At 48.6% G+C, this 25,094-nt stretch overlaps 1 protein-coding gene across 7 annotated transcripts in view; it reads left to right on the top strand.

Moving 5' to 3' along the window:
* Positions 1–25,094, top strand: part of TLN2 (talin 2) — a 409,343-nt gene that overhangs the window by 357,905 nt on the left and 26,344 nt on the right. For all 7 annotated transcript variants that reach the window (XM_053670053.1, XM_037151006.2, XM_053670051.1 and 4 more), the window contains 6 exons: positions 227–393; positions 1,306–1,489; positions 4,826–4,951; positions 5,157–5,273; positions 7,442–7,627; positions 11,716–11,823. In XM_053670053.1, coding sequence (XP_053526028.1) covers positions 227–393; positions 1,306–1,489; positions 4,826–4,951; positions 5,157–5,273; positions 7,442–7,627; positions 11,716–11,823 — 888 coding nt within the window. The remainder of the gene's footprint in view (positions 1–226; positions 394–1,305; positions 1,490–4,825; positions 4,952–5,156; positions 5,274–7,441; positions 7,628–11,715; positions 11,824–25,094) is intronic.

Below are 25,094 nucleotides of genomic sequence, written 5' to 3'. Positions count from 1 at the left end.
GTAAGAGCTCCGTTTTACAGATAAGGAAACAGATTAGGGAAACATGCCCACCCAAGGTTAGGTAGCCAGCAAAGAGCAAAGCTGGAGTTCAGACCGAAGCTGTTGACCCCAGACTGTGCTATGAACCCAGAAGCTGCCTCGACTCCCAGAGAAAAAATTTTCAGAGCGTGGGCACCTTTGAGTCCCGTTGCCTCCGCTGCCTCTGACGTGCCCTCTCTGTCTGCAGGTGTCCTTGGTTCTATCCGCTCTCCAGGCTGGGAACAAGGGGACCCAGGCATGCATCACAGCCGCCACAGCCGTGTCCGGGATCATTGCCGACCTGGACACCACCATCATGTTTGCGACCGCGGGGACCCTGAACGCGGAGAACAACGAGACCTTCGCAGACCACAGGTACGGGTATCCTGGCCACGGAGAGGGCCAAACTGGTGTGCTGGACATGGGAGACGCTGCCCAGGAGCCAGAAATGGGGTCGTTCATTTTGATTCCAACACGACGTTCCAGTGGGGGAAGTGTGCCACGGAATCAAAGGGAGCTCCTTTTGCCGGCTGTTGACTCAGAGTCATGTTCCAGCTTGGCCCCCTTCTCAGCCTAAACCCAGCATGCTCTGCAGAGGGCAGCTTTTTGTCACTCACTTTCCAAGTGGAGAGGGATGCCTCTGATCTGCTCACCAAACCCAGCAGAACCTCGAGCAACAGGCCCAGGGACAGTGAGCTCTTCCCCGTGTTGGGGAGTGGGGCTCCGAGCCTGCTATGCCCCCTGGGCCGGCCCTTCAGGCCCCACTTGAAAGCCTGGTGCCAGGGGCTCTGCTTGTTCTGGAAAGCACCCACATCCTCACCCCGAGTCCAGCACCCTTTCCCTCTCTTCTGTGCCAGGGCTGGGCTGGGAAGAGATTCCCAGTGGTCACCCCTTCCGGGACCCAGCCTCTTGGACCGACATGCAGGGAGGGCCCCCTGATCCATGTGTTCTCGCAGCTCCCTGTAGCTGTGAAGTATTTTTAGGGAGGGTGGGAGCCCCAGGAAAGAAGGTGACCTCTCATTTAGCTACAGGGCTGGAGGCAGGTGGCCAGCTGGTGGGCCTGAATCTTCCACCGAAGTTTTACTGGTAATCGACTTACATGGGTACAGGCTGACTTCCCTCTCCTCTCTCAGTTTCCCCACCTGGAAGATGAGCGCCCCTGATAAGGAAGGAGAAACATATCGCCTCTCTTCTTCAACGCCGTTTAACAAAAAGCCCCTACGAAGGGCGTCTTTTCTTCCCAACTCTGAGTAACCAAGCTTGGTCATTTGTCTGTCCCCCGTCCAGAGAGAACATTCTGAAGACAGCCAAAGCCTTGGTGGAGGACACGAAGCTGCTGGTGTCTGGGGCTGCGTCCACCCCAGACAAGCTGGCCCAGGCAGCCCAGTCCTCAGCAGCCACCATCACCCAGCTCGCCGAGGTGGTCAAGCTAGGGGCCGCCAGCCTGGGCTCTGACGACCCCGAGACCCAGGTACGGGCAGGCCTGGGAGGGGGGGAGTTCTCGAACACTGCACACCAGGCCTCAGAAGAAGCCCAAGGCACAACAGGAACCTAGAAGTAAACAATGTGTGCACGAGTGTGTCCAGGCTTTAGAGCCCAGCAGGATGGCGTTACCTGTGGCATGGACTATGGGGGTGGGTGACAAGCTGACAGATTTGAGAGGAATCTGTAAAGAAGACTCGGCCGAGCTTGGTGAAAAATTGAATGCAGTGAGCATTTGGAGATAAGGGGGAGGGGGGAGGCAAGGCTGACTCCCTGGTTGAGGCTGGATCAGCCGGTGGAGGGTGGCTCCGTGTAGGAGCCGGAGTGCTCGGGAGGGAGCTGGCCTGGGCGGGGAGGTGAAGGTGAGCTCAGTTTGGGGCGTGTGGAGTCAGGAGTGGCAGGGAGACAGGCAGGTGCAGGTGGTGCGTGGGCAAAGGCCTGCTCAGGTACAGGGATGCGGATTCCAGGGTTGTTGCCACACACCGTGCCTGTGACCACACAGGAGGAAAAGTGTGGAGTGAGAGAAGGGGGCCCCAAGGAGTGCACTATTCGAGACCATTTAAGGAGCAAGAGATGAGTATGGATTATGGAGTGTGAGGAGCGGATGCCTCTGACAGGAGGAGTGTTTCAACCCACCAGAGATGACTGAAGAGTCCAGAAAGATGAGGGTGCAAGAGCCGGCCACTGGCCCAGGTGACCTGGAAGGCGGTGGTGACGCCCACTAGGGCTGTTTCTGTGGAGGGACAGGGAAGCCCGGTGAGGGTGAGGAAATGAAGCACCTAGACACACCCTGCTGGAGAAATTTAGCTCTGCGGCGGGAGAGAGAAGAACTGGAGGGCCAGGGAGGGCTCTGTGCTCTTACACCGTGCTCTGATTTACAATCTCGTTCAAGTTATCCGCCTGTTCCCTGGTCCCCCGGCCTATGCTGTCAGCCATCAAGACAGTACTCACAGCTCACTAGTCGTTGAAACCTAAGCCCCCAGCGCAGCTCCCAGGGCATAGTGGACGCCCATCAAATACATGTTCGGCTGGCTTTGAATTAGCAGCCCACCATAACCATCAGTAATGGGTTCTGTCCCTTCCCAAGTGCCAAACTGAAGTCCCCCGTTCTCTCTGTCCCAGCACCATCCAGGGGCTGACACTTTGGTTTTCACCGATGAGACTGTATTCAGTAAACTAGTCTCACTGGCCCATACGGACAATACCGGGTAGAAAGCTCCCTACTGTTCTCACCTGGGCCGGTAACAGCCACTGCTCTAATTAACACACGGCCACCAGTTGTGCTCCCACAGGGCCATGACCTTCCCTTCCTGATGTCCTCCAGTGCAGCCGAGCTCCCTGAAGGGGCCTTCTGAACGCTGCCATTTGACTCCTCCACTGGATTGCTCTTTGTTAACAGCGCTCAGGTTGGCCGCCCTCTGCAGTTCAGAGTCTCCACAGAAGTCCCTGCCTGCAATTTTGTTCTCACCCCCCGTGGAGGAAGAAAGGGCTTGAAAGTGCATCACTGGGGTGGGAACTCACGCTCTCCAAGCTTGGCTCAACGTTAGAATTTACTTGGCTGGGAAAGATTTAAACCTTTGAACAGAGAAATGTATTGCATTGCTTAGTCTTAACTCCCAAATGGCCTAGATATCCTAAAGCTTCAAATTTTCATGAAATCTCTAGTGAAAAATGTCCCCACTTGCCCGTCGGTTGCCTGGTGACCAGGGATGGGGCCGGGCACATGGGATGCAGGCAGCTGCTTCTGCTCCTCAGTCTCCTCCTGCCCCTCCCTGCTGCGCTCCTGGGAATCCGTGTGAGGTCCGCACCAGTCAGCCTTTCCCCGTAGCCTGGTGCAGCCATGCCCGCCCTGCAGTTTCCGAGGTTGGCCGGGGTTCCTTGCACCCCGTGACTGGGAAGGCGTGGGATGGAGAAGGGGTGCAGGAGGCTGTGCAGCTGCAGTGTCGCTGTGCTTGCAGCTGTCTGAGACTCTAATTTCTGACGTGCTTCTACGTACGTGATCCAGTTCACGTCCTCACAGCAGCGCGGTCAGACAGGCGGAGTCGGCACTGCCGTCCTGATGGTGGGAGCCAGAGCCTAGAGCAAGTCACATAATCTGGAGGTTAAGACCATGCCCTTGGGGTCACACTGACCACAATTCAAATCCCGACTCTCACTCCCAAGCCCCAGGAGAGTGGGCGCTCCCACTTGAAGCGGCAGTGGGAGGGTTTGATGAGGGAACATGTGTATCTCCGTGGCTCAGCCCCTAGAACACTGCCCTCAGTAGAGTGAGGCTGCTGCTGTTGTTACCAGAGTAGGAGTGGCCACTGTGGCAGCTGCGCCCAGAAGAGTTAAGTGCAATGGCCTGCGTCACGTGAGCCCTGAGTACGGCTGGTGCTTCAGATTCCGAGTCTAGCACACTGATAGGCAGTCTGTGTTCAAGGAGAAGTGTGAAGATGCTGTATCACATCCAGTGTTACGTGGGCACGCATCTGTGCGTGCATTCATTCCACGAGCATTTCCTGAGTGCTCAGGAACATGCCAGGCCCTGTTCTGGTGTGAAACACACACAGGAGTCCAGGCCAGCCTTCTTGCAGTTTACATCCAAGTCAGGGGGAAAAGGCAGACAGTGGTTAAGGGAATGAATAATAACAGAATTCCACACACCAATACGTGCTATAAATAAAGCAGGGTGAGCTGATGGAGTTGCGTCGTGTGAGGGTGGGTGGGGTTGGCCAGGAGCCTCAGTGAGGGTGGTCCAGAAAGGTCTCTGCAAACAGGACAGTGGAGCTGAATGGTGAAAAGAGCCGGGTTCCAGACAGGACAGCAGGAGCGGAGGCCCTGGAGCAGGAATGAGTTGGGACTTCAGTGGGGGAGAAAGAGCCATGTGCGGGCAGCACATTGAGTGAGTCAGACAACTCTGGGAACCAGAGCCGAAGGTGCAGGTAGGTGGCCCTGGAGGCCTTGCAGGCCAGGCTATGAGGCTTGCGTTGTGTTCTCAGCGTTTTCTGGTCACCAGTTCAGAGCCCAGGTCAATGGTGCTGCCTCCCGGAGCCTGCTTAGCTGCCTTCATTCTTTCTTAGGCAGCTTGTCAGCAGAGCTGCCCTCTAGAGGGTGTTAAAACATATCACGTATCAGCCTCGGGGAGCTTTCCAAAGTCTGGACAGTGAACCTTCATCCAGACTCCTGCATCAGGGTCTCCAGAGATGGCTCCCAGGATTCTGGGAGCCGCAGGTGTGAGAACTGCCGACCCAGAGACCCCCAGCCTGCCCTCAGGCTATGTGTCCTTAGTGAAGCCAGCAGGTGACCACTCAGGGTGCTCACCGGGCTCCACACTCTCTTTCAGGTGGTGTTGATCAACGCCATCAAAGACGTGGCCAAGGCCCTTTCAGACCTCATTGGTGCTACCAAGGGGGCTGCCAGCAAGCCCGCCGATGACCCCTCCATGTACCAGCTCAAGGGGGCTGCCAAGGTAGAGTGGAGCCCCGGCCAGGGGTGAGCGTGCCGGCAGAGTGTGGGACAGAGAAGCACACACGAGAACAGTGGGGGTGCACATCTGAGCTCCTCTCCCACTTACGGAAAGGTGTTTTGGCTCATGACTTAGATCTGGAACCTAAGGAGTAGGGAGGGGTTGAACCTCAGCGCACTATTTCCTCTCGACCTTTCTTCCTGTGCAGGTGATGGTAACCAATGTCACCTCCCTTCTCAAAACTGTGAAGGCCGTGGAGGACGAGGCCACTCGGGGCACACGGGCGCTGGAGGCCACGATCGAGTACATGAAGCAGGAGCTCACGGTGAGGAGCCAGCAGCCACCTGTCTCGGGTGTTGGACACCCGTGCCCAACAGCTGACCCCATGTCACGCTTCTCTGAGACTGTCGGTATAAAGGGGTTTCACCCAGAGCACCTGCACTGGGGAGGCTCACTCACCCGCCTGCCCGACTGGGATGAGCACCCCAGAATTTGGTTAGGGTCAGTTTGTCATTATAATTTAGGAGTATCACTTAGGACCCTTCAGGTTTAATTACACTAAAATGGCAGCATGAAACCAAAGCCTTGCAGGAGATTCCTGGCAAAGGGAAGAGTCTGTCTAGCTCTTCGTACTCACCTGGAGTTTCGATCGTGTGTACAGTGAGCAGCCCCTCTTGGTTCCCGTCACTATGAGCACCACTTCACTCTGTGAGTTTGGAGCCTGAGATTTGCAACCTGCATGCTGTTGCCCACAGTGCTTCCCTTTAAAATCCAGCTCCCTTCTCGGTGATGTGTCTGATCTCAGGGAAGTCGACCCCATGTTCCTTCTTGCCTGGTTCCAGCACCGCTGAGTCAGAGTGGCACACGGCTGTTACCTATCGTTTTAATTCTGTGATGACGGGGCTGACTCGTCCCTATGCCTGGAAATAGAAGTATGCTGGAAATGAGTTTTCAAAAGGGGATTCTAATAGGTCTGATTACAGATTCAGCTTCCTTTTGAGGGTTGGGGTCGAGGGACTGGCCTTTGCCGCCAGTTTTCCTGCATCGTTAGAGGGTCACCCGTGAAGGTCACAAGCCCTTGGGGGTCGGCAGTGGGAATGAGTGGTTCTGCTGGGTCTTGGCGAGGGAGCCTTGTGTTCTCGTTTCCTGTCTTGAATGGATTCAGACTTGGTCGATGTCATGCTTAGTTGTCCTGCAAAGGAGAAACTAAGAAATGCAGGCAGTGTCCTTAAGTGCTGCTGCCTGGCGCTTCCCTGCTCACACCAGCTGGGGGTTTCTACCACCGTCCGTACACCTCTGACAGAGGTGGGTGGGCACAGTGGTGACAGTGGAACAGAAGATGGGAAGTTTGGAGTTTTCCTGGGAAATTGCAGACACAGGGCCAATCTAGCTATACCTGTGATTTCAAATTGACCCAGATCGTGTGTCCGTGACGTGGGAGGTTCCAAAGGAGCACAAGCCACGTTACTGTGGAGCCCTGTGTGTGTGGCCTTCATTCCACTGCAGCGTTCAGGGCTGGGCCTGGGGTTTAGGGTCCTGCCTTAACTGCAGCTGCCCGTTTTTAGGGGGTGATGTTCAACACTGGTTGGTGCGTGACAAGGTCCTGGCTGGGTCTTCCTTTCTACCTCACGGAAGTCTTCTCTGCTGCAACGTGGCTGCCTGGGGCCGAACCCAGAGCAGCTCCAACTGGTTTGGGAGTCCTCACGTGCAGGGACAGATGCACATTGGGTGCACAGCCAGGACACCAGTCACACATGTTAAAGGGACAAGACAGATGGCCTGGAAGCCTGGAAGCATGAATGGATGGCTTGACTGACAGGTGGAACTTTGAAGTGGGATATTCACCTAACATGGTTAATTCATTTCACCTCCTCTACAGGGGGTGGCGGGTGTGCACACATGCGTGTGTTGTTAACTAATTCACAGTGCCACTGTGGCGCACTCTACATGAACGCCTCCGCACAATCACACAGTTATATTTGTAAGACGGGCTAAGAATAGAAGACACTGAATGTTTCATTTCCCTGGCCTCAACCGCTTTAAAGAGAGAGAGGTGAGTCCAGAGCGAGGCATCCAGGTCAGTCATGCCCTGGACCCAACACCGGGACTGCGGAATTTCTGGGCACTGCCGAGGCTCCAGCAGGGATGGGGCGAGACAGCAGGAAGCCACAGAACTACCTTCCCGGGGATGGGTGGCTTATAAATATTGAGTATCCATTTTTGCAGGCAAACGGGTTAATGCTGTAGGTATGTCTGTCTTGCCTCATTGTACTCAGGCATGCTGAGTATAGGTGGGCAAGCCTTATCCATGTCTTGAAAGCCAGAATAATATTACTGCACTCAAATTAAATTTCTCATTTCCTGCCCGTTGACTCTTTCTTCCTGCCGCTGGCTCAGTTTTCAGACGCTGAGCTGCAGCCTGGTCGGAGAAAAATAAATTATTTTTGTCCTTCCCTTTCTGATTTTCTCACCTCTTCTATTTCTAACTTTCAGGTGTTTCAGTCAAAAGAGGTACCTGAAAAGACATCATCACCTGAAGAATCAATAAGGATGACGAAAGGCATCACCATGGCAACAGCCAAAGCCGTGGCAGCTGGGAACTCATGTAGACAGGAGGATGTGATCGCCACTGCCAATCTGAGCCGGAAGGCCGTGTCAGATATGTTGACGGCTTGCAAGGTAAAGGCCCTGGCGTTGTTTTGGGTGGATGGACGGTTCTCTGTCATGATTAGTCTGGAGGAGAGGGGTGGGAATGTGCCAGACAGGGCAAGCTCTGTCCCTTGAACTATATAATAAAATGCACACGAAGGGCGTGTGCACATCAGCCTGTGGGAAGTGACTCTGTAAGATGGTTCTGTGTTTGAGAGGGGATGGAGTCACCCTGCTCACTGGCCCTCCCACTTTTCCTCTTAGTTCTGCTTAACAAGCAGGACGCCTTCTCCCAGAGAGTGGAGTGCAGGCCACTCTGACAGCAGTGAAGAGGAATAGTGGCCTTTTGTTCCAGGCCCTTCAGATGAAAACTGTGTCCCTCATCTGCCTTCACCCTTTCCTGCTTCTGTAGGTCATTCATTCTGCGAGAGGAGGGGGGCTGCCATAACTGGGCGAGGAAGCGAGTTAGAGGAGCATAACGGCGCATTGGGAACTGCCTTTTTGTTCTCTGTGCTAGACAGAGGCTTCGGGGAAACTCTTCCAGTTCTGACTTAGACAGAGAACTAGGGCAGCTGCCCTGAGCCCATGCTTAGGGAGGGAGCTGGGGAGAGCTGAGCTTTATGACCTTCTATTTATATTTTTTCCTATTAAGAAAGTGAGCCATAAGAGAGAGCCCTCTACCCCCAACATCCATGGAGCATCCCCAGACCTTGACCCTTCTAGGGACAGCCTTGTCCCAGGGACTCTGACGTGTGTGCTCAGTGATTGATAGATTGATGACCCCCTGCTATGGCGAGGGGGGCAGGGTGGGGATGAACCACAGAAGTTGAAAACTGGCTACTACAGCTACTGCAGCCTGGGTGTGAGGGAACAGGGCCACTCCCCGTGGTGAAATGAGTTATGGGAGCAGCTGATGGCTTCTCAGGGGTTCCTCAGAAGGGGTAGGATGAGTTGGAGGTGGGTGTGCAAGGGCCTGGTGTGGGAGACGGCATCATTTCCTGTTCTCCTGGGTGTGATGGACAGTGGGGGTGGGGGGAGGTGGAGAGAAGAGGGGGGCAAAGTTGATAGGACCACTTTCTTGAGGGACCTTATATTCTGTAATAGGGAGTTTAAACTCTCTCCTGAGGCCACAAGGATTTGCCATTTCGATGTGCTTAATGGAATCTGCCTTCTGGAAGTGATGACTCTGGAAGGGATCTGGGTCTCAGTCAGGGAGCAGCCCTTGCCCAGTGGGTGTGGCCCCGGTGCCGTTGTGGGATGCTCGAAGGGCACAGATTTGGAAGAGCTGTTGTGTATATTCTCATTTGATCCCAGGTGGGAAGGACAAGGGGAATGGTGCTAATTTGATGGGTGATGAAACAGCTTTGGAGTGACTGAGTGGCCTGACCAAGGTCACACAGCTATTTACCCTCAGAACCAGAACTGAGGACTCCCAGCCATAAGGCTCCATCTGGATCATGGTGGCTGAGGAGGGATGGGAACTTTGTCTACATGTTACAGACATGAAATGACAAGGGGACATTAAAGAGGAAAAAAATTAGATATAAATGGCCGGCAGCTCAGATTTTCAGGTCTCTCATAACACACATTCCCATTTGCAGGGGAGGGGTTCAGCAGGGAAGGATGGGTGCCATTGGCCCAGACTCAGTCCTCTCTCTTCTCTGGCCCTGGATTGGGTCATCCTGATTTTGCAGGACAAAATAACAGCCGGCGGTTCTCAGGCCTAAGCCAGACTTGATGACTGGCGTCACTGCTGAGCCCTGAGGCTCGTGTTAGGATAGGACTGATGCAGCAGACTGACGTTTACCTGTGCTTCCGTCTCCCATGTTTCCACCCCTTTGCAGAAAGGAAATGAGGTGTGTGCAGTAGAGACTCCCAGGGATGTGGATGGTGGGTCAGGAAGGAACCTTATGCCCAGCAGAGGGCCAGGGTGCCGTATGGGGCTCAGGGTAGCCAGGGCAGGAGTGGAGGTGCAGTAAATTATATGCTGGCTCATCTTCTCAGAAAGGAAGGGTTACACGAATCTCTGAGGTGGAGACAAGCCCTTTTCTACCCCCTAAATTCTGTGTCTATTCTTTTCTGGACTTGCTTCCAGGTACCTGTATTTACATTAGATACAATTTTATATCTACCATTACCATTAACATTGGTGGTGTTTCTATTGTATACGTTGCTATGAGTCATTATAATTGACCCTGTAGTGACCACAAAATACTCTGTTGATGAACACAGCCTTTCCCCTATCATCAGGTATTTAGGTCGTCTGAACTTTTTTTTATCATAAACTCTAATGCAACGAATGTCATCAGGCATATCTGTTCTTTCTGTTTTGTATTATTTCTCTAGGCAAGACTCCCAGAAGTTAGAACTTAGTGGGTCAAATGGTATGACATTTTATTTTATAATTTTTTATTGATTGATTTGAGGGGGGGAGAGGAGAGAGAGAAAGAGAAACATCAATTTGTTGCCCCACTTCTTTGTGCATTCACTCGTTGATTTTTGTACATGCCCTGACCAGGAATTGAACCCACAACCTTGGCGTATTGGGATGACACTCTATATCTGTATTGGGTATTGAGATACCCAGCCAGGGGAACAATTTAATTGCTGCCAGATTGCTCTCCCACATTGTCCTACCAAGTTACAGAGCTACCTGCAGTGGCAGGAGCACCTCGCCCTTCCTTAGCTCTCGCACAGCTCTAAATGAAGGCCTTGCACGTTAGCTCCTGGGGAGACATGGAGCAGCATCATTGTCTGTGTCTTCCCCAAACAGTGTCTCAACAAAGCGCAAGTGTGTCCACATGGGGCGTCGCCCTCACACTTGGAGACGTGTGAGCAGGATGAGCACAGTGCAGTGGTGGTGAGGGACGTGGCCCTTCACAAGGTTAAGCAGGGGTTACGAGCACGGTGTGGTCCTGCCTCTCAGGCCTGTTAGTCCTAAAATGAGTGGAACCAGACTCTGGCCACTGGAATGATCCCCACGTCTTCCAAGGAGGCTGGGGGAGGGTGTCAAGTATGGGCAGGGCCCACAGGTATTCCCCCAGCACCCCTCAGTCCTAGGGAGAGGGGCTTGACCTGGAGAAATGTACAGTCTGGTCACTATCCCTCATCCGTCTTGACCTTTTCCCCTAATGTGTGATTCCTGCGTGTCCTGGTTTGCAGTTTCTGCGCAGTTTCCTGTGTATTCCTGTAACCCCCTCAAGTTCTTTCCAGAGTGAGGCTGTGCAAGGAGGAAAGGTTAAATGGGTAGAGTTGCCAGATTTAGCAAATTAAAAATACGCTGTCCCAGGCTTACATGAACATTTTTTCATTATTTTCCCAAAACTCAGATTTAACTGGGCATTCTTTAGTTGGTCTAGCAATCCCATGAGTGGGCGTGCCATCTGAGATGGTGTATTGTGAATGACCCAGCCTGGCAGTTTGCAAGGTCAAGGCAAGAAAAGGGGGCAAAATGCTGCATTCACCATACACCCTGGCTTGCTGGATGCATGTAATGTGCGGCACCTCTGAGCGTACTGGGGAGCTCTCTGCCTGAGGCCCCCAGGAGCCAGAGGCCCTAGCTGGGAGACTCACTGTGACCCCAGTGTGCTCAGGTCTCAGAGTGAGGACCTGGGCCTGACCAGCCTGTGAACCAGGAGGGGCCCTCAGGACATCCCACATTTCTGAAGAGAGGCACGCTGACCTTGGGACAGCAGGTCTCCTGCTGCAAGCTCTAATCATGTGTCTTTCCTGAACTTCTCGGTGTCTGTGGAATTTCTTACATGTCAATAGAAAGTGGGATGGGGTAGGGGGAGAGAAAGGAAAAAGGGAGAGAGGAGGGACCAGAGTCACTTGCTTTTGTCTGGCTCCAGGGCACTAAAAATGTCAAGACGCAAACTTGGAGAGAGGTTGCGGTGGAGATGCAGGTAGCAGGGGCGGGGGTGGAGGAGGAACCCAGGGGTCAGGAAAGGTTCCTCAGAGGTCACTGAGGTAAGGCAGAGGGAGTTCCAGAATCGGGGGTTCAGGGCTCCACAACACAGCTGGGCTGGTGACTGCCACCCCCCCTCTGTAAGCCCCCTGGTCCACACACCAGCTGGCTCCTTTCGTTCTAAGATGTCAATGTTTCTCTCTCTCTGCAGCAAGCATCCTTCCACCCCGACGTCAGTGAAGAGGTGCGTGCCAGAGCCTTGCGGTATGGGACGGAGTGCACCCTCAGCTACCTGGACCTTCTGGAGCACGTCTTGGTGGTGAGTAGGGGTGTGGGCCGGGGCTGGGGAAGAGACCATCCTTTCCTCGGGAAGACCCTGTTTGGAGCATATTCAGGCTGCACGTGCAAGGCTGAGACTGGATTGAGAGGACCTCCCCCGAATCACACTGCCCTGGCACACTGAGATACAAGCTTGGTCTGGGGGAAGCTGCGTCGAATCCAGAAGAGCCTGGTTGTCCCATTGCACCAAAGAGGCAACACTGGTATTAAAGAGAAACACAAAACAGGTGAGACAGGCAGAGCCACTGCTGAAAAAGTGTCAGAAGGTCCTGTTAGGAAGACCCCAGTCCATCCAGAGGATAGAGAAGGCTCCTAAAAGAGCCACACCAGCCTCCATGACAAGTTAGAAAAAAATATCAACAGTGCTACAGGTGACCTATGAGGCTTTCTTGACTTTCTCTAGTATTTTAACGAATGGCTTAGACCACACTGAGAATGACACTTCCCTTCCTCTGATGACCTTCCGCCAGCTGGGAGCGCCTGAGTGGACCTGGATTAAGAAGGCTGGAACAGAAGACCAGGGCAGGGATGTGGTGGCTGGCACTGGTAGCTGGCCCCCACACACGGGAGCCCCAGGCTTGCACCAACTCCCAGTCCCTAGGTGCTTGGTCCCCCCACACCCTCAAGGGCCAAACCGTGGGGAACCAGAAAGTCTATGTGGTGTGTTCCCAGGGCCATGTTTGGAACTGGGGCAGGGTGGGGGTCTGGGGACGCAGAGACCTTATCAGGCAGAGCACTTAGCTTCCAATGAGGGATGGGACCGGGAACAGATTACCTCATTGGTATTGACCAGAAAATTCCAGTCTGCTTAAGATTCCATTCCTGGAGAAGGTTGAAACTGCGTTCAGATCAGGTGATAAGTCTTGGTCTTTAGCACAGATGACCCCACTTGGGGCCTGTTTTGGGTTTTCTCTTTAACAGTCTCTTCCTTTTGAACAGACTCTCAGCTTGACTGAGAGACGAGGTCAAAACTGAAGGCATTAACCCCACACTGCAGTTCCTACAGCTTTTATAGAGTCTCGGTGTGATAATCACTGGTCATAAGGGTTTGTGCTTAATCCCTGTGATGCTGACAGGCCCCAGCTTCTATCTTTAAGGCAGGCATTCTCTTTGTTCCCTTTCTGACTGTCCAGTCTTAAGTAGATCATTTGCTTGGTGGGTAGTGGCTGCAAACATGCACTTAAAGCTTTTGAGAAAATACAGTGTGCCAGAGAAATTATTATGATAAATACAAACAGGATAATATCCAATGTTTGGAATGTACTTTGGAGCCATAGCCCCCAAGACCCAAACCCATCGACATCAAGTAAGTGAAAGAAATGCCCTGTCGAGGAGGTCACCTTTTTAAGCCAGGTGGCTTGATTAGCAAACTTACAATAAATACATAACTGAGTTTGAGTTTCCCTAGAAGAGCTAATCCAGGTGCAGTGGACGGTGTTGGCCACAGCATGGGCACCTCCCTGCTCAGCTAGGACATAATCTAGGGTGCTTCTGTTGTTGAGAACAGCTTTGACAAAAACTCTACGGATTTTTGGTGGATAGCTATTGCTTTAACAGTGAATTCTGCAATGTTTTCAGAGCAAAGGAGAGGTTCCTGATTCTAGCCTTATTTTTATTTATTTCAAACTAGGGAAGTAGGGACCTGCCAAAGGAAGTGAATTCTGATTCATGAGAAACCTTCTGGTAGGTCCTGTCTAACTCAACTGTAAACTCAGGGCATTTGACCTGTGTAGGTGTCTCTGTGTGTTCGTGAACGGTTAGATCACCAAAGAGGCATTGCCTGGCTCTGTGCCTACCATCTAGGAGGATGATAGCCACCGCATCCTAAATCCTACCAGGCATTAGCCACTTCTACGATGGTGGCACTGTTAATGGCCAGATTGGAGTTTTTGGTGACAAAGCCCAAGTCTGAAAGGCAAATACCCCCCACCCTCCACCACCTTAGCAAAGGCCTGGAAGATATGGATGACGGCACTATCTTTCCAGGCCACTGCCAGGGGAAAGGAAAGAGAAAAGAAGCAGGGGTTTCATGTTTAGTTAAAGTATGAAGTCTTGATCTGTGTCTTGGGTGGAAGCAGTCTGGTTGATGTCACCTGTTTTTCTTCCTCGTGGACTTGAATCGTAGGTCTCCAGTGTCTACACAGGACCAGGGGGCAGGCAGAGCCTTCTACAGCAGTGTGTCCCTAGCTCAGCACCTTGTAGTTGTTCCTCAGTGTCCCTGGTCAGGAGTACTTGGTAAGGTCCCTTCAGTGGGCCTCAAGGGCTGTCTTCCTCTGAAGAGTTTGGCCAATGATGCTTGGCCAATAAGATCCTTTAAAATGGGAACTGGGAAAGATTCTATAACCTATTGATGATAAGCTGGAGCATAGGGCATTAGAGACTTACCAGTAGCCAGTAACACTAGTGCGAGACTCCAGGGGTCAATAGAAGGTTGTACACCAGCAAGCATTGATCTGCTGGTGACTGTCTTGTGTGGAGTGAGTTTATTTCCCAAAGGAGGCACTGTGAACAGTCACCGAGACCAAAGGCAATACCTTAGGCAGGGGAGTCCAGTAGTTTCAGCAAATATAGAGATCTTCAACTGAGGATCCCGTTAATTCTTTCCACCTTGCCTGATGACCAAGGCCAGTAAGGACAGTGATAATTCTGAGAACTTTGCAAGTCTTTCCATCAAGGCTCATGTGATTTGCCTGGTGAAGTGGGTGCCAAGAGCATAGGAAACTGTGAAAGGCATACCCTGAGTGGGAAACACATTTTCTATCAGTTCCTTTGCCACAGTGAGGGCATCCGCCCGCTGAGCAGGGGAGGGCTTCACCCCATCAGGAAAGCGCACACACACAATAACGAGAGGACTCAGGAGGTCCGGAGGGTGCAGGTCTGCGGCCTCTGGGGGCAAAAATAATTTCTCCAGGACTGTGGGCCTGGCCGGCCAGACATTGATGGTAGACCATTTCTGCAAATGTGTGGAAGTCTCCCCTCCTGTGTCCATTCATAGTTTGAGTCATTTTAAAGGCACCGTGCTGGGTGAAGCAATGCAGAAGCTGAGAAGCAGGGTTTGCCAGGGAGCCTCAAAGAACCAGCCGGCCTTCCTGGGTTTCCCACAGCCCTGACCATGTGTCTCATTTACGACCATTGTTTATGCCTCTTCATTTCTCTGAGTCAGGAGCCCGCTGCTGCCGTGTTAAAAGACATCAAGGCGGCAAAAGTTGGGCAATAACAGGTCATTTTTTACAGACACAGAATGGACCGCATCCACACGTGTCACAGTCTTTATAGCTTCTGTCATTGCTGCCTGTGCGTGGCAGCCCGGTGGGGTCCCCCCAGCACTCGGGGGCAGTCCTTTGAGTGTGCACTTCACTTTGGTGACAGCAACTTGAGAAAATAGAAGGAAGAGCAGTAAGAAGATCATTTCTTTATTGCCTGTTTTTGATTGGCATCCCAGAGGGCATAAGGAAGCCCGTTTGTTTCCATAACATCCCTAAATCATGGACTGAGGAGGTGTAATGGCTCCTGTACAAAGATTTAGTTTGTCCTGCTTGGGTGAGGACATGGAGCTCTGCTTGTTGGGCTGATAGAGCTTGTGGGCGGTTTCCCCTTCTGAGTAAATCATATCGGGTAGAGGTAGTTTAGCCAGCTTGAGAATTCCCTTTCCATCTATGTAGTGTGACCTGTGACCCATCAGCAAACAAGATTACATCGGAATTAGTTAAAAGGGTGTCTCATAAGTCAAGACTCAGCATCACAGAATGGATATTATCACCTCGTCATGGGGCTCACCTTCGTCAGTCAGTGGTAGTGACATAGTGCAGTTAAGGGCGTTCCCACGTTTAAGATGTAGATTAGGTGCTGGAAGCAGATGGATCTCACAGGAAGTTAGTGTGCTGCAGAGAAATGTTGAGTCAGTTCCAAGTTAAGATGACTTTGGATAGTGTGTAAAGTCCACAAATAAATGTCACTTCCCAGGGTTCAATCTGCCGAGACTTCCACTAACTTTGCAGTGGCAGCTATAGCCTTAAGACAGCAGGGGAGGCACAAGCGCCTGAATCGAGTTGTCTGTGCTGTAATAGACAAAAGGCCTTTGTTTATTACCATGGTATTGAGTGAGCATTCCCAGAGCTTGATTATTCCCTTCATGCACAAGTAAAGTGAAAGGTTTTGAATAGTCAGATTGCCCTAAGGAGAGTGGTTCTTGTAGTGCTTGCCGTAGTTTTATATAAACCTGCTCATGTGTATCTTCCCAAATAAGGGGTCCAGGGCCTGAAATTTTAGCAAATTCATAGAGAAGTAATAGAGAAAAATTCAGAACCCATAGTCTACAGTAACCGGTCAAGCCTAGAAATCCACAAAGCTACTGCTTAGTTGTGGGTCTAGGAAATTCCTGGCTTAGTTTAATTCTTTTTGGAGACAGCTGAATTCCTTCAACTCTTAGATCATGACCTAGGTAATGAATACTGTCTAAAGATAATTGTAATTTTTCCTAGAGACTTTGTGTCCTTTTTCAGCTGACTATTGCAGCAAATAAATGGAGTCTTTCGTGGATACCTCTTTGTTAGCTGAACACAGCAAGAGGTCCTGTACACACATTGTAAAAGGGTCAATTTCCTTTTAGGGGCCAAACAAAGGTCTACAACAGCAAACCATTGTGAGTCTGGAGGAAACTGTGATAACAAAGTGTTTGGGTTTAGAACTGGGAAACAGGAATAGCCACCGTGTTACTTGGAGCTCTCAAATCCTGGACAAATCGCTATCCCCATCCTGTCCTTGGTATGGAGAACGAAGCCTCTGGCAATTAGGTCTTCTGCTCAGGTGTGAGGGCCTCAGGCTTTAAATGTCTGTTTTGCTGTGGCCAGTGTGGCTCAGTTGGTTGGAGCATTGTCATGGAACCAAAATGTTGTGGGTTTGAATCTTGGTTGGGGCACATACCTAGGTTGCATGTTCAATCCCCAATCCAGGCACATGCAATTCCCTGACCAGGCTCTATGTGAGGCAACCAACTGATGTTTGTTTTTTTTTTCCTCTCCCTCCCTGTCCTCCTTCCTCTCTCTCTCTAAAAGCAATGAAAAAAAAATGTTTTCAAGTGGGGATTTTTTTTAAAGTGTCAGTTTTAATGGTAGCCTGCAGATTTTCAGGCACGTCATTTAAATTAGGAGAGCTTTGTTGGAATTCTTCCTCTTCATGTCAAGAAGAGATGATAAGGAGCATAAAAGATAAAGTTCAGGTTGGTCAGGAAATTCTAAAGGAAGGTCTCAGTTTGAAACAACACGTGTTAGCCCTTCTAATTTAGACAGGAGGCGTCCACCTACCAGACTCTCTGGGGCTGTGTCCCATTGCAAAAAAGAATGTTTTTCAGTGCAAGGTCCCAGAGCATTTGTATTCGTTGAGATAAAAATTCTAAATTTGATTAGATGCCCCCACTATGGAGACTTCTTTTTTACTCCACGTATTGTTGTGTGTGCATTGAGGGTGGAGTTTAAAGTAGAAAGTGTAGCTCCAGTAGTTTTAGCTTCCACTTGGCTGTTCAAGGCGAGTACAGCAAGTCCTCACTTAACATTGTCAGTAGGCTCTTTAAGTGAAAGGACTTCAAGTGAAGCCAGTTGTATCATAGGCTAATAAGTGATATAAATAAGAGTCAAGTCCCTACAGTGTATTTTTCTGGTCGCAAAAACATCACACTTCTAAATAAAGACCCCCAAACACTTCTAATATTAAACATTGAAATAAACATAATCTATACAAACATTTAAGAAAGGTTAATAAAAACAGATCATTCTTTTTCGACCTGTTCGTTCCAGTGCAGGGTCGCAGATGGCTCAGCAGCTCAGGGCGCAAGGAGGGAGCCGTCCCCAGACAGGACGCCCTTCCATCAGAGCCACTCACTCCCACACCCACTCCCATGCTTACTCCGACTGGGACTGTGTAGACACAGCAGACTCACAGCAGTTCACCTCACGTGCACGTCTCTGAGGTGTGGGAGGGAACTGGAGCACCCAGAGAATACCCACGCAGACACGGGGAGAACATGCAGACTCCACACAGACAGTGGCCTCGCTGGGAATCCTTTTTTTTGCATCAAGGCTATAACAAAATGACTTTATTCGAGGACCTGCTATACTGGGGAAGCCCACAGAGCCTCATCAACTGTGGGAGGGCCCATATGGGTGTATCCTTGGAGATAGAGATGGGGACATTCACTTGATTGAGCCTTTGAGGACAGTCTTTTTTCCAGTGTCCCAGTATATTACAATTGAGGCATCAATTTCTGGCCAGTGTTTGATGATGCGTCCCCAGCAGGGTGCAATTCGAGAGTGTGTTATTTTAGGTCTCTGGCCTTGGAGCTGTTGTAGCAGTAAAGCTAATAGCTTGGTGGATTTTCGTTTTCCATCTTGCCCCAGCGACCTTTCAAAATGCTCAGCTGTAGTCATGAGTTCACTTAGGCCTGTGTCCTCCTATCCTATTTTGTGCCTTTATCAGTCCACTAATCTTAGTGGATAATCTATTTACCAAGAGGGCAGCTAGAGCAGGTTGAGTGACCCTATTTGTCATATGAACCCAAAGAGCCATAGACAGAGGGCTTTCAAGCAGGCTCTAAAGTCTGCCACAGATTCCTCTCTCTTTCATTTGCATGTTAGAATCATAGACCAATCAGTATGTGCAGGGAAGACTTAGGAAGGGCTTGTGAAAGCCCAGTTGCTGTTTTGAGTATCATCCTCAGGGGTTGCCACTTCGCTTCCTGCATTTATTATTGGGCTTCACCAGATCCTACCAACATGTACACGAGCTAATAAAAATCTGGCAGTTTTTTGACGAATTTAGAGAGCTATTATCAGCAGCTACAGTCCTGGCCTGCCAGATCTCTTACTCTGTAGATTCATTCTCTGTCATGGATTCTTCCTTCCAGAGAAACAGGACTCTTAAACCTTACATGTTGCAAACCTGAGTGGTTGATGGGTCTGTTAAAAACCTGCTACCTGAGTTTCTTTTCATCTTTCTATACAATTATTGCCATTGTAACTTGTAATTAGGATAAAAATATAAATGCCCTGTTTCTCCATGGCTGTTTTGAGGTTTATAGTGTGAAGGTGGTTGGTGCTAAAATGGCATCATTAATAGGAAGAAAAGCTAAGTGGCATTAAAACTTTCATAAAACATACAAAAAATTGTCTTGTCTTTTGCAAGGATGTTTTTGCCTCTTAATGGAGACAAGTGCTAATGGTTCTGACATACAAGGAAATACAGATGAAATACCACAAAGCTAGACGTACTCTTTGAAGGGCATTTCTAATAAAAAATGTAGGGGAGAGAAACAACCTTCATTTCCAGGGAATTATCATAAACATAGGAAAATACAAGTTGCTAACTAAAAATTTTAGAGGCCATGTGACCATGTTCTGTCACCTAAACTGTGGACATTTGTGGTTTTCTTGGACCTACTGCTAAAAATGAATCACACTTCACATTATTAGCCCTACCTCCGTCTCCCAAGCAGACTTGGAAGAAACACAGGCAATAATGAGGCTCAGTGCAAGGAGGACTGCCCCGCACTGAGAGGCACATTAGCTGCAGGCCTGCTGAGGCCAGTACTGACGGAGACCCGACGAGAAGTGAGGGCAGTGGAGAGGCACGGACAGGGAAACTAGTGTGTGTTTCTGAGGGAGCTTTGAGAGACAGAACCAGAAAGTGAAAGCCAAATTCCCAGCGTAGAGAAGACGTCAGATTCGTGTTGAAATTATCTTCAGGGCAGAAGAGAAAAGAACGCTCAGATTAGATTAGCTATTTAAGGGTAGTGAATTTTAAAAAGCAATTAAAAACTAGAGGTGCTCGCGTGCGTGCGCACACACACACACACCCACACACCCATACACCCATCCTGCCCTTCTCAGTTTCTCCGATCAGTATGGGGAGACCCGTGTAATGAGGTGACCACCGTACGACCATCCTGAGAAGGAAGTCCACCTAAATCTGCACTGTAGCAGATGGTACAATAGTCGTCCTGGATCACTTGAAAATTTGACTTCTGTTTCAGTTGATCAAAGAGGATTATTAGTAAGATTCCTGAGGCTGAAGAAAGAACAGATAATTGTCTAATTTTTACAACGGGGAAAGAGAAGAGTTGAACCTAAGGTTTGGAGAAGGTATCCAGCAATTTACAGAAATAAGTCGAGCTCACTTTCAGGTGGAACAAGCAGGTTCAGGGATTTCTTTAGTGGACTGGTTTTTTTTAATTTAGGCACATAAAAATGGAGGGGAAATTATGCTGCTTTAGCCCTTGTTCAGTTCAAATATCTTAAAGTCAAGGGTGCCTAATCCTTTTTGGCTGATTAATATGTTTTAGTTTTACTCTAGCAGAAGTTTTAAAATGCAGAAAATCAGGTCAACATCTATGTGCCTACCATCTGTAATTAACTAATTTCATTAATTAACATTTTGTTCCAGGCCTTTATTTTTTAAAGAAATCTATAAATAATAATGAATGTTGTATCCCTTACCAATCCCATTCCCTTTTTTTCACCCAGACTAGGTGCAAATAGCTATGAAGAATTCAGCTTTCTTAACTTTTTGTGGATTTTGGTCCCCCTAGAGCTGAAAACCCTGTTCCTGCCTCCACCCTCATCAAAGAAACAACATACACACGCAGAATGGTCCTTAAATCCTTAAGAGGGTCGTCAGAACCAAACACCCAGCTGGATCCTTTTGGAACTGAAGCTCCAAATTGAAAACCCCTGCTTGGGGAATCCTTTTCTTTGGAGAATCCTTTTCTTTGGAGAATCCAGTTACAATCAACAAACAGTGGGGTCTAATGTGGGCAGCCCTGTCCCTGCTGCTCTGGGTGCTGCTTTGTGAGGCAGCAGACATTCCCATTGGAGCAGGTTGGCCTCCTGTGTCTGCCATTGGCTGGTTTGTCCCAGAAGATCTGTGTCATGGGGCAGAAGGCAGCTGCTTTACCCCGGCAGTGGTCACAGTTCAGTACTGCTGCAGAACCACAGTACTCGATCTTTAACGGGATTGGAAATACCCTTACCCCCACTAGCACAACTTTAATTTGTTTCTGTCTGTGCCTGCTATTAGAAATCATATTGATTTAGTAGCTGAAAATAGAACCGTGTTCTTGCTGCCTTATCTAAATAGGATGCTGTGTCACAAGAATGTTGCTTTCTTAGAGGGCCATGGTGCATACGGAAATGGGTCTCTTCCTCCATCAAGGCTCTTGTAAAGACAGAAGTCTTGCACCATTCCACTTTGGTGATGTGCCGCTCCCCACCACATCCTAAACTTTTTTCAGTTTTATTGAGGCATAATTAATATGCAATATGCATATTTAAAGTACATAATTTCAGTGTCAACATATGCATATATCTGTGAAAGCATCACAACAATCAAACTAAGTAGATCCATCACTGCTTAAAATTTCCAGGCAACCACGGACCTGTCTTTATTACAAATTTCCAGGCAACCGCAGACCTTGTCTTTATTATAAATTTGTTTGCATTTTCTAGAGTTTTATATAAATGGACTCATACAGCACGTGCTCCTTTTTGTCTGGCTTCCTTCACTCACAATCAGAATTTTCCATTCCATCCATGTTGTGTGTATCAGTTACTTGTTGCCTTTCATTGCTAAATGGTCCCATTGTGTGGTTGTGCCATAATTTGTTTATAAACCTGTTGATTGACATTTGGGTTGTTTCTACATTTTGATTGTTACAAATAAAACTGCTAAGAACATTCTATATTGTTAAAGAACAAAAATTCATCCAAGGAAATTTGATGATCTAATTGGCTTTATTGACCAACTCATTAATTGGGATGGCATCCCTTTTAGCAAATAGAGCTCCAAAGAATTGCACAAAACTGAACCATTTTTTTATAGGCACAAACTGGACAGGCCAAGAAAGTTATTAGCAAAAGAAAAGAAAGGGTTGTTTCAGGTAAGGGCACCTTTCTTTGGGAGAAGACAGCAGGGGCCTTGTCAGGAAATTCCTTCCTGGGAGGGATTGAAACTGTAATTAAGTCTTGGTTGTCTTTTCTTTTTTTAAATATATTTTATTGATTATGCCATTACAGTTCTATTTCCCCCTTCATTCCCCTCCACCCTGCGCACCCCTCCCCCACCATTCCCCCCCCTTTAGTTTATGACCATGTGTCTCGAGTTCTTTAGATTCTATATTTCCCCTACTGTTCTTGCCCTCCCCCCTATCTATTTTCTACCTACCATCTATGCTACTTAGTTTCTGTACCTTCTCCCCCCTTCTCCTTCTCCCACTCCCCTGTTGCTAACCCTCCATGTGATCTTCATTTCTATGGTTCTGCTCCTGATCTAGCTGTCCTCTTAGTTTGTTTTTATTTTAGGTGTGGTTCTTAGTAACTGTGAGTTTGCTGTCCTTTCACTGTTCATCTTTTTTATCTTCTTTTTCTTAGGTAAGTCCCTTTAACATTTTATATAATAAGGGCTGAGTAATGATGAACTCCTTGAATTTGATCTTATCTGAGAAGCACTTTATCTGTCCTTCCATTCTAAATGAAAGCTTTGCTGGATAGATCAATCTTGGATGGAGGTCTTTGGATTTCATGACTTGGCATACTTCTTTTCAGCCCCTTCTTGCCTGTAAGGTCTATTTTGAGAAATCAGCTGACAGTCTGATGGGAACTCCTTTGTAGGTGACTGTCCCCTTAGCTCTTGCTGCTTCTAGGATTCTCTCTTTCATTTGAATCTTGGATAATGTAATTATGATGTGCCTTGGTGTGTTCCTTCTTGGATCCAACTTCTTTGGGACTCTGAGCTTCCTGGATTTCTTGGAAGTCTATTTCCTTTGCCAGATTGGGGAAATTCTCCTTTATTATTTGTTCAAATAAGTGTTCCACTCGTGGCTGTTCCTCTTCCCCTTCTGGTACCTCTATAATTCGGATGTTGGAACGTTTAAAGATGTCCTGGAGGTTCCTAAGCCTCTCCTCATTTTTTTGAATTCTTGTTTTTTCATCCTTTTCTGTTTGGTCATTTTTTTCCTCCTTCTGGTCTGCACCCTTGGTTTGAGTCCCAGTTTCCTTTCCATCACTATTGGTTTCCTGTGCATTTCCATTCATTTCAATTAGTTTAGCCTTCATATGTTCCTCTAATTTGTGACTAAAGTCAACCAGTTCTGTGAGCATCCTGATCACCAGTGTTTTGAACTGTGCATCTGAAAGTTTGGCTATTTCTTCATCGCTTAGATTTATCAGCTCTGGGGCTCTGAGTTGTTCTTGAGCCATGTTTTGATCTGTTCATGCCTGTTACGTATGAGGAGGTGTTCACCAGGGCGGGGCCACCCAGGTCGCTGGGTTGTGATGCTATATGTGGGGGCGGGGTCAGAGAGGGACAATGGTGGTCGCCTCTGCCACTTTCCGCCACTGGGGCCTGCACTGTCTGTCTCACCACTTAGCTCCTTCACCAGTTATCTGCACTGGAATGTGTGACTGTGGTCAGCCCTCAGTGAGTCCACTGCCTTGCGCCCTCAGTGGGTCTGCCCTCTACTCCACACCTGGGATCCGCCTACAGCTGCCAGCGCACCTGGGTTGGGTGCCTGGGTTGCTCGCCCGCGTTGCTTGCCCAGGTCGGTCCAGTGGATCTTTCTTTCCTGCCCGACTCCGCTCAGTTGCTGGCTCTGCCCCTTTTACCGGTTTGGCTGAAGGGTTCGTTGTTGTCAGACTTCCATGTAGTTCAGTTTTCTGTGGTTTGGCTGTGTTTTTGTTGCTAAAACTTGGTTGTTTTTAAACTTGGTTGCATGAGAAGGCGCAGTGCTTCCACCTACGCCTCCAACTTGTGAGAGGACTTCTCCATCTTGTGAGAGGCGGAAGTCCTCTCACAAGTAATTGAGTCTTGGTTTTCTGACCTGGGGGCCAGTGGCTCTGCCTGGGACCCATTGTTTCTTTTTCTTCACAATATACAAGGCTTTGCGCCTATATGTGTTCATTTCTTTTGCATAAATAGCTAGAAATAGAATATTTATGGCATAGGGTAGGTATTTTTGTAACTTTTTAGGAAACCACAAAACTGATTTCTAAAGTGGTTATACTGTTTTACATTTCCCCCAGCAGCGTGTGGGAGCTCTGATTGCCCCACGCCCTTGGTAACACTTGGTCAGGCTTTGTAATTTTAGCCATTCTAATGGGTATGTAGGGGTATCTCAGTGAGGTTTTGATTTATACTATTGAGCATCTTTTTTCCTATACCTGTTTCCTTCTGTATGTTTTCTTTTTTTTCTTTAAGATTTTATTTGTTTATTTTTAGAGAGAGGGGAAAGGAAAGAGAAAGAGAGGGAGAGAAACACCAATGTGTGGTTTCCTCTCATGTGCCCTGCACTGGGGACCTGGCCTGCAACCCAGGCATGTTCCCTGACTGGGAATTGAACTGGTGACCCTTTGGTTTGCAGCCCATGCTCAATCCACTGAGCCACACCAGCCAGGGCTTGTATGTTTTCTTTGATGAAGTGTCTGTTCAGATCTTTTGCCCATTTTTTATTGAGCTGTTTGTCTTATTATTGAACTTTTGGAGTTCTTTATATTTTCAAGATAGGAGTTCTTTGTCAGATATATCTTCTGCAAGTAGTTTCTCTCAGGGTTTTCTGATCCATGAACATAGTATAACTCTCCATTTATTTAGATCTTCTTTAATATTATTTTTGACAGTGTTTGTAGTTCTTAACATTCAAATCTTGCATATCTATGCTCAAATTTAACTCTAAATATTTCATAACTACTGGTACTATTATAAACTTAATTCCCAATTTATTTTTCAAAATTTAATTCCCAATTTTATTGCTTATATATAAAATATTATTTATATTTATATATTGACTTTATGTCTTGTGATTTTGCTGAACTCACTTATTAGTTCTAGAAGTTTTCTTTTTACAGATGCCTTAGAATTTCCTACATAGACATTCATGTTGTTTGTGAACAAATACAATTTCTCCTCTCCCTTGTCATCTATGTGCCATTTGTTTCTTTTTATCTTATTTCAGTGGCTAGAACTTCTAGTACAATATTGACAGAAGTCTGAGAACAGACATCTTCACCTAATTTTTGATCTTGGGGTGGGAGAACACTCAGCCCTTCACCGCTTACTGCGAGTCTGTCCACCATATCTGTGACTCTGCTTATTCATGTTGTGTTGGCCACTGGAGAGAAACCATTTAATGCTGCCTGTGGACTACATGGCTGTTCAGACCCTGAGCCATAACCATTATTCCCCTGGTAACCTCACAGCATGTATTGTCTC

This window comes from Artibeus jamaicensis, unplaced genomic scaffold (genome assembly GCF_021234435.1).
Source record: "Artibeus jamaicensis isolate MK-2021 breed Jamaican fruit bat unplaced genomic scaffold, CSHL_Jam_final contig_548, whole genome shotgun sequence".
NCBI classification, from domain to species: Eukaryota; Metazoa; Chordata; class Mammalia; order Chiroptera; family Phyllostomidae; genus Artibeus; species Artibeus jamaicensis.
This window is presented reverse-complemented; position numbering and strand designations above follow the sequence as displayed.